Genomic DNA, 26,914 nt, shown 5'->3' on the forward strand with positions numbered 1-26,914 from the left:
TAATATTAACATCATCTTGGTACACTAGACCAGAGCTCCCTCTATGCTTAAGTGAGCTGTATGATGCGGAGGTTTTAGCAGAGTCACGTTGAGGGACAGAGATGTACCGGTGGCACGGGCTTGCATCTAAGCACATTAGACAGGCCCTAGCAGCACAATCACCTTTGAAATCATGGTTTCCCGTCCGCAAGTCTTCATGGTTACCTCACACAGGAGCAAACTCAAGCTCTTTGGCTTACTTCCCCACCATTTTTTCTAACCCACGTATGCAATTTGCGACTCGAAGCAGAGGTAAGTGCATATATGGGGTCTTTCCTGCATTGTTTTCTGCTTCACACATGGTTTCCTTTACTCAGGGTCTGAATCAACGAGGTTTTTAGTTACCTTGGTTAGGGTCTCCACTGCTTAGGTCTTGCTTCAATCAGGTTTTTTGTACTTTGTGTTCATGGTTTTATGGTTTCTGTCATAGCTGAAAAGCTTCATGGTGTGATGCCATCTCAGGAGGCCGCCCCCCTCCCAAAGAAGCTGATGAGGATGAGGATGATGAGGATGACGACGACGAGGATGATGAGTTTGATGATGTTCAGGATAACAGTGGCTATGAGTGGGATTATGAAACTTGGAACCTGCTGCATCAAGGGAAAAAAGAAAATGAGAAGAGCAGAAGATGGCCCCTTCCGATGTACAAGGCTCGTGAAATGGTGGATTATAACATGATTAAAAATCGCCTTGATGGACTCAAAGTGATTACAGGTATGCTCATGTGTTAAAAAAAGCTGAGATCTGCAGGTTGGTTATCATGCACTTTCCTAATAGATGTTGGGATCTTAGATAAGGATCATAACTTCTAGAGAGAGTATGACCTTGTTGTTGGTCCTTTGTCTGATGGTTATGGCCTGGGTTAAATGAGCAGTCTGGATTCAAATTTTTATCTCTGGCATGTATATGGATGTGTGAATGGGTGTTCATGGTGCACTCTATATAGTAGGCCTTTGGGATTATCTCCATGGGATCTTTCTCTTGCAGAATGATGTCATGTTGCAAAGTTTTTGTTAATGTTTCAACAATAGTGTAGGCATACAGCTCACATGGTAGCCATGGACTTGAGTGCTTGGGGGTAGCTCCTTCATTGAATGGCTCACCATGATGAATCCTTTGTTAGTTACCTGGTTTCATCTAGCCTTGTGAATAGAGACTATGATGTTGGACGATCACTTATACGAGGAAAGTTTTAGCAGACAGCATTTGGCAAGACAGACTGAAGCAAGCATTTAAGGGATCACGTTTAGGAATTGTAATCAAATGCAGTACAATGATCTCCCAACCAGCTTAGGTTTGCATAACTCCATCCCACATTAGTTCTTACACCTTAGTGGAGGAGCTTGCAAGCTCACCTTCCAGCTGTAGTTTGCATGGGGAGGTCCCTCAAGCTCGAGAATAGACCAACACACAGATTTTCCTGACCCAAGTTGTAATGTCCCATATGAGCTCAACCTCTAGATGTGCCTATGTCTCTGAGTGTTGACCCAACTTAAGACAGTCTTTGTCCTTAGAACATTTGGCTTAGTCATGTCTTTGTGGGCATGTATGTTTGGCAGACATGCATGTTCAGAAAGAATTCCACAACATGGAAGTTCTTGAGAAACTCACCTGCGTCTCATGAGCTACCCTCCTCAGTATGATCTCTCCACTAGATAAGCATCTCGGGCACAGGGACTGAGTTTGTTAAGTATGCAAGGTATACAACATGATTTTCATCTTGTCTTTATGCACATAATCTAACCTTTGATGCATAGTAACATGGGACGGGGAACGTAATGGGGAACGGGGACGGGGACGGGGATTCCTGGGAACGGCCGACGGGGAACGGGGGACGGCATACAAAATATGCAATCTTAAGTAAGCACTCATTCAAGAAACTTAACAATACTAAAACAAAGTCACTTTACACTTCCAAAGCATCAATATTAAGTCATACTAGCAAAAAAATGGGTGTTACCAAAAAGGAGATCGGGCACCCTGGTGCCAAAGGCTAAAGCAAAAGACAAGGGCAAAGGCCTAGGCCCTAACCACGTAAGTGGCATACAAAAAAGAGACTATCACTAGAGTAGTACAAATGTCAAAAAGCCTCAAGGGACATGTGAAGTGCTAGCCTTACGATCATGGGTCCGTGCAATGCTTGCAGGCTCCATAGAGATGTCCTCCACTTGCTCCTCCAACTCCTCATCATCCTGAGACATCTCCCACCCGGTAAATGCATCAGCCTTTGCAGTTGCACTCTTGCAAAGCATTTGCAAGTTTGCACTCACAAAGACTAGATCATTTGCCCGTTCCACCCCAAGACGGTTCCTCTTCTTTGATGCAATGTGACTGTATGAGCTCCAAAGTCTCTAGGCAAGAGGAACTCACTGCCTGGTTGAGAATGCGGATGGCTAGATGCTGAAGCTCAGGTCCATCCGAACCAAAAGCTTCCCACCACAAAGCAGCCCCAACTTTGAAGTGATCATCCTGTGCATCCATGTCTCCATAAGAGCCCTGAAAGCTCCTATACCTGGACAATTGGTCACGGATCTTCCGCCTAACATTTGGGTTAGGCACAAGTCGAGTCAAGACAAGTCTCCATAGCTGGCTCACCTCTGCGTCACTTTCTTGCCCTTTACCCTAAAACTCAGTGTCCACCACATAGGTTGCTGCATGCAAAGGAGAGGAGTAGGAGTTCCACCTACGCACACATAGGGCACAGATCTCCTCATACCTGTCCTCATCTGGCTCCAAATCCCTCAACTTCTCTATCATGCTGTCCATAGCCTCATATACCTTGCCGATGCATGGGTTCATACCATCCACAAGCCTCATCAAGTGGACAATAGGTTGAACCATAGCATCAATGCGCTTCACTTTTTCCCAAAGATCAGGGTTCTTTGCTTTTTCCTTGCATAGAGCTCCTGTCTCAGTGGAAGCCAATGGTGAAGAAGTGAACTCGTCACTAATGAACAACTGTCTCAATGCACCACTACACTCTTTCAATCGGTGGAGCATCAAGAAGTTGTAGGCAAACCTCATATCTGAGTATTTGAGGAGCTGACGGCTGGATTTTTTGGAGAATTCATGGCGTAGGAACTGATGGTTTGTGACAAATGTCACTATTTGGTTACCCACTTGGATGATAGACCGTATCCATGGCAAGTCCCCAATATCCTTCAAGAGATTATTTAAGCAATGTGCCATGCAAAATGACATGGTGATGTTGGGGTACATACTACATGCTCTTGATGATCACTCCGGCTGCCCTGTTTGAAGCCTCCCCATCAGCAACAAAGCCCACAACTAGGTCTGGGCCAATGATCTCTATGCCACTAGCCCACTCTGCTGTTAGCACATCAGCACTCTTCCCGGTCCCAGAAGCATCATGTGAGGCGATGAAGTACATCTCACCGCGGGAATATGCGACAAGGCCATGGATGGACCTCTTCCGTGTATCACTTCATCCATCAGCTATCAGGGACACTCCATTCCCTGCCCATTGTTTCTTCGTGTTTTCTGTTGTTTGCTCCACAAGCCTCTTCTCCTTCTCTAGCAATGTGGTGTGCAAAGACTCTGATGATGGGGGCGTATAGTTTGGACCATACTCCCCCATCTTCTTCACCATGACCTTGAAGTAGTCAGATCTATCCACAAAAAAATGAATAATTTAATAACCGATCAAGTTCAAAGTTCAAAGTTCAAGTAAGAGGAACATTGTAAAATGATAGATCTTAAGCTAGACATCTTGATTCTTGATTACTTGGCAGCATGGAAAGCAATGTGGTTGTGAAAGAAGAAGCGGGCTATGGCCGTATCCACCTCTTCCTTTTTCTTGGGATCCCAACTACCCTCAAGAGTACATTGCCAGCGTGTGTGTGGATGCGGTCGGCATGGAGAAGGATGGTGTTGGGGTCCGTTCTTGTGGGGCGGGTGATGCGGCCACGGGTGCCGATGAAGTGGATGCACATGGGGATGTCGATGTGGATGCCGAACCTTGGGATGGCCTCACTAGTGTTGCGGGATCCACGGTCACATGCGGCACTCTCCTCCTTGAAAGCAAGGCCTCATGTGCGGCAACGCATTCAAGAAGCCTCCTTCTCGTCTCTGGTGTGACCCGATCACAAAATTGGATCTCATGACTGGGCTCATGCAAGAGGTGAGCTCTCACTTTATGCGCCTCACCCGTTCTCCTATATGGACATAGCTTGCACGACCATGGACGAGAGCCTTCTCCACTTCTGGGATGATCCATTGGCCACTAGCTCCGCCCAGAATGGTGGCAGAAATGGGTGGCAACAAGATAACCAGCACATTAGGAGAAGACTAACAAAGGGATTAAGGGGATTACACATGAGTCGTGGTGGAAAAGCATATTTGCGTTATAGAAATTGGTCCTTTTTATAGGAGAGACCTCCCTTTACAAAGGTGAAGCATAATGCCAAACATGATTCCAAGTGTCCCTAATAGGTGTCACTTTGCCCCACATCACTACTTACATAAAATTCTTCTAAGAGATTGTTCCCACACAAAAGAACTCATACACACTAGCGGTGGTTCACACACAATGGAACTGCTTTATTTAAAGCCTAAGCTTACACATAATACTGTGCTAGTTTACACAACCACCTAGCACTGGTTTATTCCCACATTAATCACTATTAATATTTAATAGACCACATAGAAATTAGAATAAATGTGCTGCTATCACCTCCCAACTATGACAGCTTTAGAGCTTCCCACAAAGAGAACGATTGCTAGTTCGTGGTGTAGTTGATGTCCATGCAGTTGGCACTAATGCAACTATGGCCTCCATTACTGCTGTCGTGGAAGTGCTTGTTTTTGCTACACAGAAATGGTCTTTGGGAAGGCAATCAAACAAGCAGTATCTGCATATTGACAATTGATTGTCGTTGATGAATGATGTGCTCTCACAAAACGGTTGTTACTCCTACAGCTAGTTAAAAAAGTTACCTTCCTTGGAAGAGATTCAATGACCTTTGAATGAGATGTCCACACAGGAAGGCTGGGAAGTCTCTCTCTCTCTCTCTCTCTCTCTCTCTCTCTTAAGATAACCTCACACAACTCATCTCTTAAGGTGAATATACACAGAGAGATTGTATAGACTTTAGCTCTTTCTTCACACTAAGCATTGAAACTTTCTCTTTCACAAAGAAGGCTCTCTCACATAGAATTACACAAAATCTCACTAAGAGAATGAACCCTAACCCACAATGCTACTCCAACTTAACTCATAAGAATGGTTGTTTCTCGTACCGGTACGAACCAATTCGTACCATATGGTTCGTTTGATACAGTACCGTACAATATTGTACGGTATGAGTTTTGTCCCCCCCCCCCCCCCCCCCTTTTCGAAAAAATAGATTCCAAATGCTCAACAAAAAGAGAAATCCTGCTCAACAATTAAAGATGGAAGATCCCAAATGCCCGCAATACTTTGCAACTTTCGTGTCCACTTAGCATTCCATATGGTGTTGCTCAGAGACCCAAAAAATCTGGCAAGGTAGATTGGTAGTGTACACTTGATTGGTAGGATGAGGAGAGAATCTTGCTACATCACTTATAGATCCCTGGTATAGGTGGGCTAGGTGGTTAGATCCTCAAGTTATGTATGAGGGAGAAGATTTGGACAGGGCCATTTTGATCCGCAGAGGAGTCCCTAAACTCATCACCCTAGATGCATTGCCCGTATCTGTGCAAGGACAGACCCTTAGTCATAAACACTACATTGGGAGACCTTTGGCATCACATTACCCATGCAAGCTCTTTTTTGAAAACAATTGGGAGATCCAACATGGAGAGACACATCTCCATGTTCTGGTTCCTCAAGCACTGTGGACGACTCCCCCCCCTCCCCCCTACATTCAAACAGGCTTGAAGCTCCATAGTCGTGTGTGTTATAAAAAAAAACCGTATTTTATTGTATGGTATCCCAAAATTTCATATTGTACCAAAATTTCCCGTACGGTATTGTATTTTCGTACCATGACAACTATGCTCATAAGAAGCAACTTTCATTTAAAGGTGCTCTAGCATCATGCCACAATCAAGCTCTCAGCGTGTGTGAAAGAAAGCATTTTTCACATCTATGAATATGTGCACACCTCATTATATGTTTGCTGTAGTTTTGTTATTTACGGACCTCGCCAACGACCACAAGATAGCTCTGATTGAGAAGCCCCTACTTGCAGACCAAGCAGCGCACATTGACAGCACGTGCCACCCTGCCTCCCGGGCGTCTCCCTAGACAACGATTTAGGTGCAGCGAGCTAAACACTCAAGACCTTGTGGTCCAAGGAGATGGCCCCCTCAACAGCTTCAGGTCTGAGAGATCCTCCAGAGATACAGGAGTGTCCTTCCATAGGTAGTGGATGTGGAGAGCCTCTATATAGCCATAGATTTCAAGGACCCACTTTGATTCCCTCGCATTGTAGAATTTTAGCATTGTTCTAGTGGCACGTACAGGGCTGTTGTTTCTTCTCTCAACTCTAGTTGGGTTTTTGTAATCATGTTTTTTCCATGATTTTGTCACTTCATGGACACATTGTAACACTTTTGGTCTCATTTACCCTTCGGTCTTTCGTGCACGTTAATAGGACTCTCTCTCTCTCCCTCCCTCTCTCTCTCTCTCTCTCTCTCTCTCCCCCCCCCCCCCCAAAAAAAAAAACCTCCTCTCCCCACCCTTAAAAATTCTCTCTTTCACTTTTGGATTGTACTTATTAGTAAGCATTTGGTTCATCCAGGGAGCAACTTATGCTTGGGAGCTGATGAGAACATAAGTATTGCTTGGCTTACTATGAGGTGCTCTATATGTGTGTGCATGTGTGTTCCTCTCTCTCTCTCTCTCTCTATCCTGTTTTTTATAGACTGTTTTTCTTGATTTAAATTATAACCTGCCAAGTTTCTTGTTCTAGTAGTTACTCTATCGGTTGATCTTTAATTCGAAAATTTGTATATTTTTCTTTATGTCCTTCTATTCTTTGCATAACTTTTTCTAATGTTTTCCTTGTTTGTTTGTTTGTGAAATAAGTGCAATCATTATCTTAATTTATAATGTTGGATATATTTTCAATCTTATGAAGGTATTTTTCTTGCAAGAGCAATACGAAATGCTGCATGAGGAAAGCATTTCAATAATTCATCATAGGGTTAAGTTTTATGCAAATTAGAAGCGATCACCTATATAGTTTGAGTATGGTCAAATGGTTTACTTATGTATCCCAAAGGATTTAGGTGTTATGAAAACCAGAAGATTTACAAGCTTTCTCCTCGGTTTAGCAGACCTTACAATGTTACTAAGATAAAGATAATTAATGAGTTAGCTTAAAAACCAGATTTGCCAGCAAGGGCAAGGACTCTTCAAATAATATGTTACTGAGTCTTGTTTGAGATGATGAACTCGTTTGGTTAGAAGATTAACTTAATATGTTACACATGAGCTAGAGCTGGTTGTGGGTTATTGGGAAAGAGAACTTTGGAACAAGTGTTTGAAGAGTTGCTAATCAAGTGGAAGGATTGTTATGCAGAAGATAGTTCTTAGGATATTGTGGAGTCTCTTAAAAGACAGTTCCCTGGCTTTCTTGCTAGTAATTTCTCCATTTAATGAGAAGGTCTATATGTTTCACCCTGAAGGTCATTACTATAATATGCGGAAGCTTCGGAGAAGGATCGGTACTTCAAAGCTCAGAAATCAGCACTCTTTTTGCGACGGAATTAACGCACAAATTGAAAGACGATGTGCAGAAAATAGAGAGAGAAGGGGGAGATGGAGAGGACACAGTATTGGGTCCCAATTACCCTCTGTAGGGCCCCCACCACGGATGGTGTATTTGCTTTATTAGAATGATGTAAATCTGAAAACAAATACAAAAGTACTTGACCTTTTCTTGGCTGGAAAACCTGCCCTTGACCTTCAGTCCTTCACCCCTTTGCTTTAGCAATGTTCTTGGCTGTCCTGGCCCTTGTTTGCTTGGAGCTCTTGGTGAATTATGAGATGAATGAAATGATTTATGTCGGGTATTTATACCCTGTACTATATGCAGTCGGCCAGCTACTAAAGAGCCTCACGACTAGGTCTTTGGAAAAAGTGTAAATAAATGGTTTCACACCATTCAATGGGCTGGGCATCTTGCGCATGAACCAAGAAGAGTACCCCTGACTGCTGGACAGCCCTGCGCAAGGGTATTGTACTGCTGGGCAGCCTGTGTGGGCTGTCCCACACTTGGCTGACAGCCATTCTAGACCTTGTTGCCCAGTCGGCTGGCTGTCCCAAGGCCCTAAGGCTGGCCGACAGCCCCTTCCAGCCTGTCACATGGCTGGTGGGCACAGCCGGGGCCCTCTTGGCCCCTTGGGGGCGGGTCTACACCTCCCCCATGCCCACATCAATGGTCTTGGGGTAGCCCTTTGGGCTGGCCCCATCTCTACATGCAAAACTACATGCCTACAGAGGCCTGGCATCCAGTTGCAAACCAGATACACAGAACATCTGACATCATTCCAGAGGGAGACTCACAGCGCGGACTGGCACTGCTTCATGTGCAGGACCGTGCACACCTGACCTTGGACTCATGTGCAGGACAATGCACACCTGACCTCGGACGACTGAGATGGATCCCTGGCTGACTCGTCCCGGAGTGGGCTCACATGGGACCAGTTCACCATCCCAGGTCCTGCACCTTCTGTACAGAAATGTCTACGTGGCATCCAAGTGCGGGATGCACGTGACATCCCCTTCTGCTTAACTTGACGGAAGCTGCATAGCCTCCAAATAATCCGTCAATAAAGCCGGATAGTCTTCGAAAAATTCTTTGTCGAGCCATACCGCTTCATGAGTTCCTTGCTCTTGAAACTTCGTGAGAAACTGTCGTAGTCTTCGGCCTGAGCCATGTTTGAAACGGTGCAGAAGAACTGTTCTGGAACCATTACTTCTGCTTCATCAATGATGTCTGGTTCCGCTTCGTCTTTGACCTCTGAAGGGGGTGGACCTGCATATGGCTTTAACCAACTGACATGGAATACATCGTGCATAGTCCAACTCGGAGGTAGCTTTAACTGCATAGACACCTCATTAATCTTTTTCCGGATGGGAAATGGTCCGAAGCTCCTGAAAGACAACTTTGGGCATCGCTTGCCCACCTGCTTCAATCTTTGCTTCATAATCCGAAGATACACCCAATCCCCTTCCGAAAACTTCATGTCCCTTCGGTCTTTATTGGCCTGTCGAGTGTAGGCCTCTTGCGCTTTAGCCAATCTGTCTTTAATGGACTCTAGGATCTCCTGGTAAGTCTCCGTCACTCTGTTCGCCTCCGGTACTGAAGACGAAGTCCTGGTTAACAATGACTGGAAAGGCCTTCCAAACGCTGCCTCATATGGAGTCCTGCCAATAGCTGAAGAAAAAGAGTCATTCAAAACAGCTTGAACTAAAGGCAAAAACGATTCCCACTTACCTTGCTGATCGTGGACATAACACTTCAGCACATCAAAGGCCAACTGGTTATATATCTCTGTCTGGCCATCTGTCTATGGGTGGACTGCACTGGAAAAATTCAACTTAGTACCAAAATTATCAAACAATGCCCTCCAAAAATGATTGGTAAACTTGGCATCTCGGTCTGACACTATGGTCCTAGGAATCCCACCAATCGGGTACCAATGCCGAATAAATAGCTGGGCAACATCCTCGGCGGTCACATTGGCCCTGCAAGGAATAAGCATAACAAATTTGCTGAACCTATCAACAATCGTTAAACACTGTGTATTACGCTTACTCGGACTGGGAGGCAGATTCGTGACAAAGTCCATCGAAATGTCCTGGAAAGGACCCTCAGGAATTGGCAAAGGCTGTAACAACCCTATCTTCTTTCCACGAGGAGCTTTCACCTTTTGACAAATGTCACAGCGTTGTACATATGTAAACACATCACGCCTCATCTTTGGCCAATAGTATTGCCGTTCTAATTTCTCCAGAGTCGAATTCATGCCCCTATGACCACCTGTAATGGCGTCATGGGCATCATGGAGAAGAGCTGCCCGGAATGATTTCATGACACATAGTCGGCCTTTGTAGAAAAGCCAACCATCGCGTATCAGAAAATGGCATGGTCCTGTGGCATCCAATGCCTGTTCCCACTGAGTACCGAATTCCTCGGAATCCGCGTACGTGTGCTTCATGTCTTCTAATCCAGTACCAACAAGGTCAAGTCTAGTGGTCTGAATCGCAGATACTTGTCCCTTCCTGCTCAAAGCATCGGCCACTGGATTGGCCTTTCCTGGAAGGTACTCAATCATGCCACCGAACTGCTGGAATATCCGACTCCAGCGGTGTTGTCGATCACTCCACTGTGCACTTGGCATCGTCTGAATCCAGCGCAATGCCTGATGGTCAGTGCGGACCTCGAAGTCACGGCCATACAGGAAATGTTTCCAATGTTTCAAGGCCTGTATGATCATAGACTGAGTAGTTCTTTTCGGCGGCAGTAACTTACGAGACATGTAAGCTACTGGATGACCATTCTGTTGCAATACACCTCCAATTGCGATGTTACTCGCATCGGTGATCACTTGAAATGGTTCGTCCCACGAGGCAAGTGCTAAACAAGGCGCTTCTGACAAAGCCACCTTGAGGTTCTGGAATGCCTCCAACGCTCGTGGAGTCATTCGAATCTTTTGCCTCCTTGTTTTCACTCCCTTTAGCAGATCGGTGAGGTCTGCCGAGAGATCAGAAAACTTGTCAATGTGGGTGGAATATGCCTGGCATATACCCACAAATGATCTAATGTCATAAGCGGTCTGAGGTACTTCCCAGTTAACAATCTCGGCCACTTTAGCCGGATCAAGTCGAATGCCTTCAGCACTGATTATATATCCCAAGTAATGTACCTGGAACAGATAAAATTCTGACTTCTTTTCATTGACATAGAGCTCGTTGCTTTCCAGCAACTTAAGGACTTTCTCCACATCAATGTCATGCTGCTCAACTGTAGCTGAAAATATGAGTATGTCGTCCAGAAATATGAACACACACTCCAATCAACTCCCGGAAAATACGCATCATCATGCGGTTAAATGTAGCTGGGGCGTTCGTCAAACCAAATGGCATGACCACAAATTCATAGTGGGCCCGTTCTGTACGGAAAGCTGTCTTGGGGATGTCCCTCTCAACAATCCGAACCTGGTGGTACCCACTCTTTAAATCCAGTTTGGAGAACACCTTAGTTCCATTCAGCCTCTCGAGAATATAGTCAATTCGAGGCATCGGGAATCTGCTCTTGATAGTTAGCTTGTTGAGTGCACGATAATCGACACACAACCGAGAAGACCCATCTTTCTTCTTGACAAATAAGATCGGTGCTGCAAATGGCGACACGCTGGGGCGGATGAAGCCAGCTTGCAACAATTCTTGGAGTTGGCGGTCCAACTCCGATTCCATTGCCTTAGAAAGGCGATACGGAAACTTGCTCGGGGGTTCCGAGCCTGGGAGGAGGTCAATCTTGTGATCCTCCGGTCTGGACGGGGGAAGCTGGGGAGGGAGACTGTCCCGAAGAAAAATCTTCTGGAACTTTTCATGGAGAACCGAGTACTTCTCGGAAGCACTGGCCACCGTCTGGGCTGTCTGGATGTAAATCATCGCACACTGTGCGCCTTTCCTGACTGCTCGCTTAGCCTGCAAGTGGCTTATGAGCGGGAAGTTTGGAATACCTGGCTCACACTTAATGGTCACAGGGGTGTTTGACACATTCCGATCGATCTGGAACGTGTGCTTGTCCCACTTGACATCTGGGAGAAACTTGTGAAACCACTGGATACCCAAAATTATGTCTGCCCCTACAAGAGGGGCAACCATAAAGTCACGCACAAACTCTATGCCCTGAATTACTAACTTAGCACCTAGAGCTTCATACTTGACGCTCGTTGTCATACCTGTGCTAAAACCCTCAACTTGTTTGTCCACCGGAGTTAGCTCGAAACGGGCACGCCTAGCGGCCTCTTCCGTGATCACATCCTCCGTGCTGCCGCTGTCAAACAAGACAACGACTCTCTGGCCACCTATGTAGCCAAAGGACTTGAGCAATTCGTTGCGCTCATACTCCTGGTCATGGGCGCCCTTCTGCTTATCTTCGAGCTCCCGGCTAATAATTGCTCCAACTGAAGCACCGGGGGTGGAAGAACTAGGGGTCGCCGTTGGGGTCTGTGTGGGAGCTGTGCTCACCACGGAAGTTGTGGAGGCGGCGGCGGCCTTTGGAGGCTTCTTCGGACAATCCCGAGAAGTATGTCCTTTTGTGTGACAAAAGTAACATCTACCCTCCTTCCTGTACTGAGAAAGCTCCTCAGCACTCAACTTGCCACCTGTCTTGCCTGCCTCCGCTTTCTGGTCTGGAGTAAGCTTAGACGCATTGTTCGAGTTCTTGGAGCCAGAGGCTCCCGGGCTCTGTCCTGGGGAAGACCCCGTCTGGTTCTGGCTTTTGCCCCCCGAGGCGTTAGCCTTAGGAGAAGCCGGCTGGGAAGTCTTGGGCTTGCCACCATTGTGTTTCATCTCTGCACTCTGCGCAAGCGAGAGTGCGTCCTCAAAGGTGGCTGGCCGAAACATATGCACCTCCCATTGGATTTGCGTGTCCAGGCCATACAAAAACTGCCCTTTCTTGTCCGTATCAGATAAGCCTAATTGCAGACACAAGGTCGAAATTCTATTGGCAAACTGAAGGATTGGTTGCGCGTTCTGACGCGCTCCCCTGAACTCGTCTTCGAGTCGCTCAAGGTAGTGGGGCGGTAGAAACCGCTGCTTAAGGTCACGGACGAACTCGTCCCACCCATAAGCTGCCATACCTGATCTGGTGTGGGCATGAGCCCACAGTCCACCAAGGAATGGCCTCACCTTCCAAATACCAACTGGCTAAGATCACTTTGTCAATTATCTGATTTCCTAACTGCGGCAAAGTAAGCTTCAAATTGATGTAACCATGAATACAGAGTAGTGGGATCGAGTTTACCATTATACTTACTGAAATTCATTTTCTCGGGAAAATGATTCGAGGGCGCCGCCGGTGTCAATCTGGCGTCCAAAGCTCTGAGGTAACGCTCGTGTTCCACTCGTCGCATGGCGTCGTCTTCGCGTTGTCGAATCTCCAATGCGCGCATCTGCATCTCAAGCAAGGAGCTTGGCTGCGGCTGTGACCCTGCGAGAGGGTCCCTGTGAGTGACGAGGATCTGGTATCTGGGATACGGAAGGAGAGGGAGGAGGAGATGGAAAACGCGACGCTGGAGAGCGAGAACGCTCCTCCAGAGCCAAAATCCGCGCCTTCTGCTCATCCAACTTGGTTGTGTGGTCTGCGATTGCTCGCATCATCTGCTGGAACATGTCTTGTACACTCAAGCCGGGTGCCCTCGCTGGGCTGCCTGGTGCACTCTGGTCCCATGGTTTTGGTTCTCTCTCGTCGCCAAAGTTCGCCATAGCGGGAAAATGCAATTCCTTTCCGGAACGCAATCTGACCATCCACTATCTGTGTGGGAGACTTCCGGAGGCTTCCGGAGGCTAAAAACCAACCGTCCTTCGAGGGACAGGAGTCACTCCGAAAGGGGTAGTCCACCGGCGTCTAAAGACCAACCACACGAGCGAAAAAATTTTCTGGTTTTCTTTGCTGAATCTTTGTCCTTGAAGTGAGCTCTGATACCACTGTAATATGCGGAAGCTTCGGAGAAGGGTCGGTACTTCAAAGCTCAGAAATCAGCACTCTTTTTGCGACGGAATTAACGCACAAACTGAAAGACGATGTGCAGAAAATAGAGAGAGAAGGGGGAGATGGAGAGGACACAGTATTGGGTCCCAATTACCCTCTGTAGGGCCCCCACCACGGATGGTGTATTTGCTTTATTAGAATGATGTAAATCTGAAAACAAATACAAAAGTACTTGACCTTTTCTTGGCTGGTTAACCTGCCCTTGACCTTCAGTCCTTCACCCCTTTGCTTTAGCAATGTTCTTGGCTGTCCTGGCCCTTGTTTGCTTGGAGCTCTTGGTGAATTATGAGATGAATGAAATGATTTATGTCTTGGGTATTTATACCCTCTACTATATGCAGTCGGCCAGCTACTAAAGAGCCTCACGACTAGGTCTTTGGAAAAAGTGTAAATAAATGGTTTCACACCATTCAATGGGCTGGGCATCTTGCGCATGAACCAAGAAGAGTACCCCTGACTGCTGGACAGCCCTGCGCAAGGGTACTGTACTGCTGGGCAGCCTGTGTGGGCTGTCCCACACTTGGCTGACAGCCATTCTAGACCTTGTTGCCCAGTCGGCTGGCTGTCCCAAGGCCCTAAGGCTGGCCGACAGCCCCTTCCAGCCTGTCACATGGCTGGTGGGCACAGCCGGGGCCCTCCTGGCCCCTTGGGGGCGGGTCTGCATGTCACAAATCCCTATATTCTAGGGACATGCGGATGCGTGTCAGGCCTAGAAACATGCGGATGCATGTATGTATTATACTTGGGCATGTGTATGGATCATATGAGTGGATGCATATGAGTCCAAGGACATGGCAGGACATTTGTGGACTTTCGGGCGGTGCCCGTGTGGATTCCGGCCATGCACACATGGTGTGTTATGATGGCAGGCGGAATATTTTCAAGTACAAGAATGATGATAGGTGGTTCTCCAAGTTTACATGTGCACAATGCATAAATGATGCATGCCATAACTTTATTTTACTTTGTGTGACATTGTCTTGCTGCCTGGACAATGCTTGTTATTTTGGCTTGTGAAGTCCGAGGGACCGGGGACGCCCGGGCACCTTGTCGGGCACCTTGTGGACACGTGTGTGCACTCCTGCTTGGGCCTAAAACTGTGGGCTTATGGGTTTTGCAGGTGGTAAGTGCGTCCACACTCAATTTACAGCTTATTTCATTTACTACTAAAGTTTATTGGTTTGCAGGTCCACACTCATAAATAAGTGGCCGGACAACTTATAATGCGTTCGCATTTGGTTGGACCAAAATTAATGAAGTCCGGACAGCTTATGGCCATTTCCCATTTGGTTGGACCTAAACTTATACAAACAGGACAAATGGAGCACTATGGGCTGGACACCTATCTGGACACCTTATGGGGACACTTGTCAGCCTGTATGTGTACCCACCAAGCCCCATAGGTGGCACTGGAGAAAGGCGCCTCCCTCAAGAGGCCTTTTGGGCTGTTTTATTCATAATTCAACACATTGGAGAGCTGATTGAAGCTTTGGGAGTTGCTACAGGGCTGGTTGCTTGCTTCCCGGACTCACACAAGCTTGGATATCGATCCCCACACTCTTCTAAAGGGCTGGTTGGTAAATTTCAGACCTGTATTTTCTGGTTATTGCGAGTTTTGGGCTGGTTACAGGTGTCCAAAGTCAACTTGGACAATACAGGACAGCTCTAGGGACCTCCACAGGGCTGTAGGACCCTTAACAGGTGGATTTCTCGCGATGGAAAGTTGCTGTTTTGGACTGGTTATTGCATAAAACAGGCCGGACAGCAATGGAATATGTGAGCATGGATGTGTCTCAAGGATTCCTGGTGTAACAGGTGTTTAGGACAAGCATTGGGAACACTTGCTCGCGGAGAACACAGGTTTCTGGATCAGTTTCTCGCGTGGAAACAGGGCCTAAAGATCCATTTACATCCTGTGCAGGGCGGAGTACCTGTGAGGATTGTGATACTCTTGTGCAGGGCGGATGTACCTGTGAAGAGGCTTGTGCAGGGCGGATGTACCTGTGTGTAGGGCGGATGTACCTACAGATTCTCTTGTTTGAGATGTATTCATACATGATGTATTTGGAAGAATCAGGTGCAGGCTGGTGGTGAATCCCCAGGCACCCATAATCTTGTACTTTGCAGACTCTTTTGGTAATATAACCTAAAGGGGGGGGTCAGCCTATCATCGGCCCCTTTATGTGGTGTGCTGTCATTTTCAGCTTTGTGGTTGTAATGCTCAATTGCTAAGTGCTCAGAATCTTGTTCACATTTATACGATTCCAATTCACGCTTCCGCCTCCCGTTACATTGGTATCAGAGCTCAGTTTTTCCCCTCATTGGAAAACGGTCTGAGGCTTGGAATCATAAGTGGTGACCTGATTTGAGTGTCATGGACAGCCACATTTCTGACAGTGTGGAGAACACACAGGACCGTGAATTTCATGGTACAAAGGATGCAAGAGATGCTACAGGCAATGATGTCTATGGAGATGCAGGTACTCATGACACTATGCATTCTGATTTGGAATCTTTGAGGCGTCAAGTGCGACGCTATAGGGCTGAAACCGAAGAGCTTAGGTCATTGAAAAATGACCCGGATGTACAAAGGGTGTTGGCTGCGAAGGCAAAGGCTTCGGTCCATGAAGTCACTTTTGAAGCAATTGCAAAGGAAATGGATGTTGAGAAACCCCGAGAGCTTGCACTTGCATACCTAATGGTTAAGGGTGATGTATACACTGAAGCAGATGGTAGTTTGGCTTTCAAGAAGCCACCCCTCATGGCTGCCCATGGTGATGCACATGATACACAACAAGCAGAAAGAGCACAGCAAATGCCAAATGCTGAAAGGACAAGAGTCCCTGGTGCTAGGCTTGATGCAGGTCAAGAGAAGAGTAAGGATGAGGGATCCTCTACTCATTCCCGCTTTGCTCCAAGAAGACATGTCCGTTCTCGTGTTGAGCTTTCCACTCATTTGGAGAGTGTGACTCAAGAGAGAACGAAGAGGGATCGTGAATCTTCATCGCGGCATCATCATCATGCAGATGAACAGGATGTACATAGGGATGCTTATAGAAGGAAGAAGCCTCGAGAGTTCAAGTCCGGTGACAAGGATGTAAAGTTTGAAAACTTTCAGGGACGGATGGACTCTACCAAAGCACTTGCTTTCATCAGACAGTTTGAGATAGCTTTTTGCAATGAAGACTTTTCGGAAAAGTCTATGCTCAGGCATGTGGGAATGCATCTCAAGGATACGGCAAGTGATTGGTGGCTTGCAAAAATACTTGATGGAAGTGCTGCCCCAACTTGGTCTTCTTTCAAAATTCAGTTTTATGATCAATTCTTACCACCAAACTTTGCAAAGGATGTACGCAAGGAGTGGGATTGGCTGTCCCAAGATGAGGGAGAGTCCGTTGCTTCATACATAGCAAAGTTTTGGAAAGTCCTCCTCAAGGTTACTCCCTTCATGAAGATTGGAGAGGACGAGAAGAAGAGAAAGTTTGAATCGGGGCTCCATCACATCATTCAGCAAAGCTTGGGAGTGTACCCAAATAAGACCATACAGGAGCTTATACACTCAGCCATGATTGCGGAGAACTTGCACATAAAAGCACCCACAAATAAGCCATTTGCAGGTCAAAACAAGAGCAAATTCAGGGCTGGTTATGACCAGAAAAAGGGTGGACAGCCACCTAAGAATGCTCCCAAAGATGGCCGAGATGCAAAGGATGACTCCGAAAAGAAGCCAGGGGGTAAACGCCACAATTTTGGGCTCTCAAAACAGCAATTGGAAGAGTACAGGAAGGCTGGAAAATGCTTTAAGTGTGGCAGTAAAGATCATATATATCCTAAATGCCCACAGAATCCTAAGAATGCTGAGCCTAATGTGCAAAAACCTCTTGTGAATGTTGTACCCGATGTGCAGGGTAATACAGGGCATGAGCCCAAGAGTAGAGTCATATGCAAGGCTTGGGGCAAATTGAAGGATCAGCCCGCTTTGTTTCTTTTTGATGATGCTTCCACAGATAACTTTATATCCGTACAGATGGCTGCCGCCATAGGTCTCAATGTGGAAGACATGGGAATGCAAATGAATGCAGATGCCGCCTTTGAGGGCAAACAGGTTGATGTAACTCCGGTCATTGGTAAGCTCCGTGTACATATACAGGACTACCTCGACTATGAGAGCTTTTTAGTGGCTCCTCTTACAGGTTGTGATGTTTTGTTGGGGATGCCCTGGCATCACCGTTTAGAGCCTGTTAAGGCTTACAAAGAGAAGAAAATCAGCTTTGTACATAGAGGCCGTGAGCACTCTATAGATGCTGGTACTACTGGAAGTACCATACCTCTTGTAAGCCATGTACAAATTAATAAGGCAATAAAGAAATCAGCTTGTTCTTACTTGGTTTTTGTACGTGATACCATTGAACATTCTAGTGTTGATGTTAGTACATTAGATCAAGACAAGCTTAACTTTTTGAATGAGTTCAAAGATTGTTTTGCGAATGCTTTGCTAGCAAGGTTGCCACCAGAGAGGCCGGAAGATCATTGCATAGATCTAATTCCCGGTAGCTCTCCACCTAATAGGCCACCATACAGGGTGAGTGCTAGTCAACAAGAAGAGATTATGGCACAGGTGAATGAACTTTTGGAAAAGGGTTTGATTCGGCCTAGTTCCTCGCCATATTGCTCGCCGGTACTTCTTGTTCAAAAGAAGGATGGTACTTACAGGATGTGTGTTGATTACCGTGCCCTCAATAAGATAACCATCAAGAATCGGTTTCCCATTCCGCGCATTGATGACATCTTGGACAAGCTTGAAGGTTCCGCATGTTTCAGCCGAATAGACCTCAAGAGTGGGTATCATCAAGTAAGAGTGGCACCTCAAGATGTACACAAGACTGCATTCAGGACAGCCTTTGGTCTTTATGAGTTTTTGGTGGTGCCTTTTGGCCTTACAAATGCACCCGCTACCTTCAACAGGATGATGGACAGGGTGTTCAGAAAGCATAGAAAGTTCACAGGTATATTCTTTGATGACATTATTGTATTCTCAAAGAATGAAGCCCAACATCGTGAGCACCTGGCTATTGTGTTTAAAGAGCTTAAGGAAAATCAGCTCTATATAAATGCAAAAAAGAGTGAATTCTTCCTCCCAGAAATTCACTATCTTGGTCACATTGTATCAAAGGATGGTGTGCGCATGGATCCCGCAAAGATACAAACCATGCAAGAATGGCCAGAGCTGAAATCAGTCCATGAAGTGAGGAGCTTCCTTGGTTTATGTGCTTACTACAGGAGGTTCGTCAAGCATTTTGCTTTCATTGCCGCTCCGTTACATGATTTAACGAAGAAGAAAGCAATCTTTAAATGGACACAAGAAGAGAGAGATGCCTTTCAAAAGTTGAAGAGTGCAATCATCTCGGGACCGGTACTCATTATTCCGGATTTGCACAAACCTTTTGTTGTGGAATGTGATGCAAGTGGGGACTGCATAGGGGCTGTTTTGAACCAAGAAGGACATGCCATTGCCTATGAGAGCAGACGCTTGCAACATGCAGAGCTTCACTTACAGGTTTATGAGAAGGAGTTGTTGGCTGTAATTCATGCCCTTACTATTTGGAAACACTATCTTTTAGGGGCTGATTTTATGGTCAAAACTGATCATCAAAGTTTGAGATATTTTTTGACTCAAAGTAAGCTCTCAGAGAAGCATATGAGATGGGCAAATTTTCTCTCAATGTTTCATTTTCAGATTTTACACACTCCAGGGAAAAAGAATGTGGTGGCAGATGCCTTATCTAGACGACCACAGGTTCATGCTATTACAGTTGCATACCATGAGGACTTATCGGATATGCGTAATACTTATCATTTGGATGAGGATTTTGCACATGTATGGGCTGATTTGCAAGAGGGTATTGCTGTCCCGTCTTATGTCATAAGAGATGGATATCTCATGATGCAAAATCGTATGTGTGTGGTAAAGAACCTTCGCCATAAGGTTATGGATGAGTGCCATGCTCCTCCATATGCAGGTCATAGAGGCATTTTGGCCACAGCACAAGCTTTGGAGAGGTATTTCTTTTGGCCACATATTCGCAAGGATATTGAAGCATATGTACGTGAATGTATGGTGTGTCAAAAGGTCAAGTTTGATCGACATAAAGCACCTGGATTACTTCAGCCCTTGCCTATACCAAATGAACCATGGGAAAGCATTGCTATGGATTTCATTATGGATTTGCCAAGGACGCCACAGGGAAATGATGCTATTTGGACCATTATTGACAGGTTTAGCAAGCAGGCACATTTCATTCCCGTGCGCAAGACAATAAAGCCAGATCATATGGCTAGGATGTTTTTGGCACAGATATTCAAACACCATGGCATGCCTAAATCTATTGTGGGGGATAGAGATCCTAGAACCACAAGCTTATTTTGGCGCGCATTGTTTGACAATATGGGTACAAAGCTGAACTTCTCATCAGCTTACCATCCACAGACAGATGGGCAAAGTGAAATAGCAAATTCAGCCGTCCTCGACTTGCTGAAATCTTATGTATCCGACCGCAAATCGGATTGGGAGAAGTATTTGCCACTTGTGGAGTTTGCCTACAACAATACGGTACATACTTCTACGGGCAAGGCGCCCTTTGAGATTATCTATGGCAAGGTGGTACTACCACCCATCCTTCGTACAAAGGATGAGATTTTTGCAGCAGATGAGTATGTCAGAGACTTGGATACTGCATTTGCACAGGTACGGACAGCCATAGACAGGTCTCAAACCAAGAATAAAAAGGCAGCTGATAAGCATAGAAGGGATGTACAATTCAAACAAGGGGATTGGGTCTTGCTGAAATTTGAAAAGGCACGCCTTCGGAAGAGGCCAGGAAAAGAGGGAAAGTATCCTAAACTTTCCAACAGGTACTATGGACCTTTTCAGATCTTGGAGAAGATCAATGATGTTGCATTTCGGCTTGTACTCCCAGATCATTGGAACATGCATAATGCTTTTCATGTGAGCCTATTGAGGCCTTATGTGGGACCGACACCGTTTGAGCCGGTTTTGGAAGACCCACCCGAGGTGGATGAGCTGGAAGAGATTCTTCAACCTGAACAGATTGTTTTTCACAAGGAACGAAAGCTTGCGGGAGGCAAACTTGTTCGTAGGTACCTTGTGAAGTTCAAGAATTATTCAGCTTTGGATGCGAAATGGATGGATGAGGCCTACTTCGAGGATTACCCAGATCTTTTGAAGGCCTATCTGGAGGCTTTTCAGTTGCGGTCAACTGATTAGAAGCCGGGGGGCTGTCACAAATCCCTATATTCTAGGGACATGCGGATGCGTGTCAGGCCTAGAAACATGCGGATGCATGTATGTATTATACCTGGGCATGTGTATGGATCATATGAGTGGATGCATATGAGTCCAAGGACATGGCAGGACATTTGTGGACTTTCGGGCGGTGCCCGTGTGGATTCCGGCCATGCACACATGGTGTGTTATGATGGCAGGCGGAATATTTTCAAGTACAAGAATGATGATAGGTGGTTCTCCAAGTTTACATGTGCACAATGCATAAATGATGCATGCCATAACTTTATTTTACTTTGTGTGACATTGTCTTGCTGCCTGGACAATGCTTGTTATTTTGGCTTGTGAAGTCCGAGGGACCGGGGACGCCCGGGCACCTTGTGGACACGTGTGTGCACTCCTGCTTGGGCCTAAAACTGTGGGCTTATGGGTTTTGCAGGTGGTAAGTGCGTCCACACTCAATTTACAGCTTATTTCATTTACTACTAAAGTTTATTGGTTTGCAGGTCCACACTCATAAATAAGTGGCCGGACAACTTATAATGCGTTCGCATTTGGTTGGACCAAAATTAATGAAGTCCGGACAGCTTATGGCCATTTCCCATTTGGTTGGACCTAAACTTATACAAACAGGACAAATGGAGCACTATGGGCTGGACACCTTATGGGGACACTTGTTAGCCTGTATGTGTACCCACCAAGCCCCATAGGTGGCACTGGAGAAAGGCGCCTCCCTTAAGAGGCCTTTTGGGCTGTTTTATTCATAATTCAACACATTGGAGAGCTGATTGAAGCTTTGGGAGTTGCTACAGGGCTGGTTGCTTGCTTCCCGGACTCACACAAGCTTGGATATCGATCCCCACACTCTTCTAAAGGGCTGGTTGGTAAATTTCAGACCTGTATTTTTTGGTTATTGCGAGTTTTGGGCTGGTTACAGGTGTCCAAAGTCAACTTGGACAATACAGGACAGCTCTAGGGACCTCCACAGGGCTGTAGGACCCTTAACAGGTGGATTTCTCGCGATGGAAAGTTGCTGTTTTGGACTGGTTATTGCATAAAACAGGCCGGACAGCAATGGAATATGTGAGCATGGATGTGTCTCAAGGATTCCTGGTGTAACAGGTGTTTAGGACAAGCATTGGGAACACTTGCTCGCGGAGAACACAGGTTTCTGGATCAGTTTCTCGCGTGGAAACAGGGCCTAAAGATCCATTTACATCCTGTGCAGGGCGGAGTACCTGTGAGGATTGTGATACTCTTGTGCAGGGCGGATGTACCTGTGAAGAGGCTTGTGCAGGGCGGATGTACCTGTGTGTAGGGCGGATGTACCTACAGATTCTCTTGTTTGAGATGTATTCATACATGATGTATTTGGAAGAATCAGGTGCAGGCTGGTGGTGAATCCCCAGGCACCCATAATCTTGTACTTTGCAGACTCTTTTGGTAATATAACCTAAAGGGGGGGGGTCAGCCTATCATCGGCCCCTTTATGTGGTGTGCTGTCATTTTCAGCTTTGTGGTTGTAATGCAATTGCTAAGTGCTCAGAATCTTGTTCACATTTATACGATTCCAATTCACGCTTCCGCCTCCCGTTACACTGCACCTCCCCCATGCCCACATCAATGGTCTTGGGGTAGCCCTTTGGGCTGGCCCCATCTCTACATGCAAAACTACATGCCTACAGAGGCCTGGCATCCAGTTGCAAACTAGATACACAGAACATCTGACATCATTCCAGAGGGAGACTCACAGCGCGGACTGGCACTGCTTCATGTGCAGGACCGTGCACACCTGACCTTGGACTCATGTGCAGGACAATGCACACCTGACCTCGGACGACTGAGATGGATCCCTGGCTGACTCGTCCCGGACTGGGCTCACATGGGACCAGTTCACCATCCCAGGTCCTGCACCTTCTGTACAGAAATGTCTACGTGGCATCCAAGTGCGGGATGCACGTGACAATTACATGGCGAACAGCTATATATTTCTTAATAGGAGTGCTTTTAATCTAGCCTAAGCCAATAAAAGTGACTTACTGGCTCATAAGTAGTGTCCCTCACATGGAGGACTCCATGGGATTGAGACCCAAGCAAGGGCTAGGTCATGTTTTAGACATACACTTGGATACTGGTCTTCTGTGGCATGGGATGCCAGAGTTTGGGCAAAAGTGCTCGGTGTTGGTCTACCCTCAACAACCTTGGGGGTTCTCCGGAAGGGAGCTATGGTTGAGAGGTAAGCCTACTAGCCACTTCTATGGTTGGATTTTGTGTGTGTTTGCTTATAGAGCAAGAAGAGAGTTACTGTGGGAGGTGGCCCACAAGTAGAAGACTCATAAGATAGAGCCTTTACCTACATCTATGGTTATCTTTCCATTTGTTCTCTCTTGTTTGCAAAATTGTTGTACAAATCGAGAGCTTGCCTCTCTGACTAGCTAAGCAATTTGCGATCTTATGATTAATTCAGAGTTGGGCTTGATGTCTCCATAGCTAGGAGATTGGTGCATCTGTGTCCGTAATGCCTGTACAAGCAATGGTGTAATGCAAGTGGTCTTGCAAGGGTCTCAAGGAATGCAGTTTGTTATGTAGTCAAATTGAAACACGTTTCAAACTGTTTTTTTTCAATACTAAATGATGATTTGTGGAGTGGCTTGGATAATGCTCAACCTGAGCAGGGATGAGCACGATCCAGGTAGTCATGGTCTTGGCAGCACGTGAATTGTATTCAGGCAAATGCGAAGAACCTTGGGGAAGGCTGTCTATGTTGAGCAACTCCAGATTTCACAACCATGGCTTCAAAAGGCAAGTTGTGCATACGCAACAGTACTCAGGGCTGAAACATGCACCACAGCACTTGAGCATGACAGGGTTTGGGGAAGCCATTTGCAAGCAGGCAGCATGCACGAGGCAGAGTTAGGGCTTGCTTAAACTTTTCTAGGAGATGAGAATCGAGGCTCAATAAAGGCTATTTTTAAAGGAAACTTTTTTGTTTTGTTTTTTTAATTTGTTTGTGCGTGTGTGTGTGTGTGTGGGGGGGGGGGGGGGGTGGGAAGCACCTCCAAAAGCCAGGCAGTTTTAGCCTTTGCGTTAAGCATAGTTGTGAAAACTCTTTGGGTTCCCAATGCCTTTGTTGACAACATTCCCACGTTTGCATCTCAAGCCCTACTCTATCATGGGAATGCATTTGATACTTGTCTTTGCATTCTTCCTACACACATCTAGATAATAGTCTTATGCAGTTGTCTTTGAATATGTTGTATTGAAACATCTGCAGGTGCAGTCAAGGCTCTTTGAACTTTGTACGTTTACTTGTGTAGGGATGCCTTAGTACATTGTCTATGCTATGCATGCTGTTGATCGCCTGAGGCTTTTTGTGTGTAGTAGTGCAGTTTATCGCAAGGTGGGGATTGCAAGTTGAGATGGAGCTGCCTTGTGGGTTGCAACAAGAGGGAATCGGGATTATTCGTTGGATGCTTTTTGTAGAGTATGAAGTACAGGCTATGTATGTTTTATTTAATGCCTTTTTCTTGTGTGCAGATCCGAAACTAGAGTATGAACTAAGAAAGACTCTACATGAGGGCCTTGTGGAGTTCTACAGAAAGACACAGGCTGCATTTGATGAGATAGATGCAGCACAGAAGAAGGAACAAGAGAAGGTGGAAGGTGGCGAGGATAAGAAAACATTGCAAGTTGCAGCAGGCGAAACAAGAAGTGAAGGCACAGAGGAGCAAAAAAACAGTGTTGAGGGGGTGGCGATAGAGGGGGAGTCCTTACAGACAGAATTGAAAGAAAATGAGGCTCAAAGCCACCAAGAAGGAGAAGCTCCTCTTGCTACATTGGAGGCAGGAGAGGAGGTATTGGCAGGAGAAGGCAGTGTTGAGCCGTCAGACCTTTCGGCAATGACGAGTGCTATAGATGATGTGATCAATGATGTTCTCACCGTGCCAGAGCTTGCTGGTACGGATCCAGAGAAGGCTGTTGTGGAGGCCAAAACTGAGGAAGCTGCTGCTGATGATGAAGTGAATGTCTTCAACTATGACAAATGGGTTGCTTACAGAGATCAGGAAATGGCAAAGAGAGCTGAAGAGCAGAAAAAGCATGCCACTCTAAGGTGGAAGATACAGTTGGTTTTGGGACCAGGAGATGTTTGGCATCCGGCCAACAGGAAAGCAACGGTTTCAGTTTATGTTAGAGAGTTGGGTCTGTCCAAGTATGCCAAGCAGCGCCTCTTGGCACTAGTTGGGAAAAGATACAAGTCCCCTAAAGATGAATTGACTATTGTTAGTGAAAGGTAAGTCTGTTTCCAGGCTTATTTTGTTTTTTCTGAGTGTTTTTTTGTATGTTTTCCATGCTCTTCATGCTCACTTGTATGCACCGGCCCACACCCATCTGTTCTTATGCAATGGCAGTCACTCATTCATGCCCACTGTTACACACCGGCTCACCAGTTCGTACGCTGTCACACACATGCACCCACGCACACGCATCCATATGTGCAGGCAACCATGTGTTTATGACGTACAAGGACCTCTGATTTTTTTTCTTTTGCGTTACAAATGTTTTGTGCTTCATCTTATAGGTGAAGATTTAGACCATGGAGAATGGGACTGTTATTTTCATGGTTGCATCATTTGTGGGTCATAACTATACAGGTGGTTTCTCTTGATCAGGTATCAGCATAGATATGAGAATCAAAAGGATGTTTTGAGGACATTGCTGGACTTAATTGAGGAGGCCAAGAAAGCAGATCAATTTGTCAATGATGCCAGGATTGATTTCGTGAAGAACAATTCGGCATCAAAAGCACGAGGGACTGGAACTGCAGCTTCTCAGATTTCAGCCTGATGCGTTCATGGCTGTAGACAATTAGGAAAGCTTATCCTTGGCATTCAAGGTGATGTTGGTCCAATTCTCTGAAAGGTGGAGTTTTCACCCTTTGCTTTGCCTTGTCAATATGCTGACGATACAGCCTTCTGGCAATAATTACAGCCATAAGGGGATTGCTTTGATGATCATGTTGAGGGTTTTGTTTTCTCTTTTTGGCTGATTTTGATTAAAATGCCACGTTACAGGAATATTCTGAATTTCTATACAAGATTTATTCATAAAAGTTGATCTTCAGAATGAAGGAGACGTTCTTTGCGTCTGAATTTCTATACAAGATTTATTCATAAAAGTTGATCTTCAGAATGAAGGAGACGTTCTTTGCGTGCAGAGATATAGGTGGTACCGAAAAGAATCCTGTCAGTGATTTTTACCACTAAGTCTGCATTACCAACTGCAATGCTGTCCTTTTTAGAATTTGCAATGGTTTTTTCAAGTCTCTTTTGACTAGGTATGGGGGGGCTTGCTTGGTTCGTATGTGGCAATGTATACCGTTTAATACATTCCGTGATGCAGTCTTGCCATTCACAGTCACAACCGTTAAGCGGCTCCCAATATTTGCAATGTGAGATGGTCCACCACGATGATGGGTCTGTGTCCTATGAAACGCTTTTTTGGAAGCGCACCTTTTTCTATTATTTTGGTTCACTTCTCTCCAATATCCTCCAAAGGGCATGACAGTGTCCACACTTCCTTATATACAAAAGCGAAAGACTTTGCTATTGCTCCTTTCACCATGGAGATGCCCTTGTTCACAAGGTAAATAGCATGCATTTGATCTTAGAAGGTGATGATATATTCTGTTAATCGATCTGTGTTGCAGCAACACCCCCCCCTTCTCTCTCTCTCTCTCTCTCTCTCACTCACACACACGCCCACCCAGCCCACCCCATGCCACCCAACCCATCCACCACCCCAAAGCTGCTTTTGCTGCTTGCCGAGAGAGGGATTT

General features: G+C 45.9%; 1 protein-coding gene across 2 annotated transcripts; it reads left to right on the top strand.

The window, feature by feature from the left end:
• Positions 1-26,463, top strand: LOC147642211 (uncharacterized). 2 transcript variants are annotated; one of them, XR_015266782.1, is made up of 5 exons: positions 1-291; positions 502-753; positions 24,616-25,369; positions 25,749-25,998; positions 26,151-26,463. XR_015266782.1 is itself a non-coding variant. In XM_086803869.1 (4 exons), exons 1-4 carry the CDS (start codon positions 102-104, stop codon positions 25,921-25,923), a joined length of 1,371 nt encoding a protein of 456 aa, XP_086659995.1. In that variant the 5' UTR covers positions 1-101; the 3' UTR covers positions 25,924-26,463. The 2 variants fall into 2 exon arrangements, 1 of the variants encoding a protein (XP_086659995.1); XM_086803869.1 differs by having other exon boundaries at positions 25,749-26,463.
• The last annotated feature ends 451 nt before the right edge of the window (positions 26,464-26,914 follow it).

Source organism: Cibotium barometz, chromosome 1, assembly GCF_041138505.1.
Source record: "Cibotium barometz isolate CiBa-2024 chromosome 1, ASM4113850v1, whole genome shotgun sequence".
In the NCBI taxonomy this organism is placed as follows: Eukaryota; Viridiplantae; Streptophyta; class Polypodiopsida; order Cyatheales; family Cibotiaceae; genus Cibotium; species Cibotium barometz.

Coding starts and splice junctions, on each gene's coding strand:
- LOC147642211 (XM_086803869.1), top strand. CDS start 102: ATGTACCGGTGGCACGGGCTTGCATCTAAGCACATTAGACAGGCCCTA. Junction 292..501: donor ATTTGCGACTCGAAGCAGAG/GTAAGTGCATAT, acceptor ATGCCATCTCAG/GAGGCCGCCCCCCTCCCAAA. Junction 25,370..25,748: donor TTGACTATTGTTAGTGAAAG/GTAAGTCTGTTT, acceptor TCTCTTGATCAG/GTATCAGCATAGATATGAGA.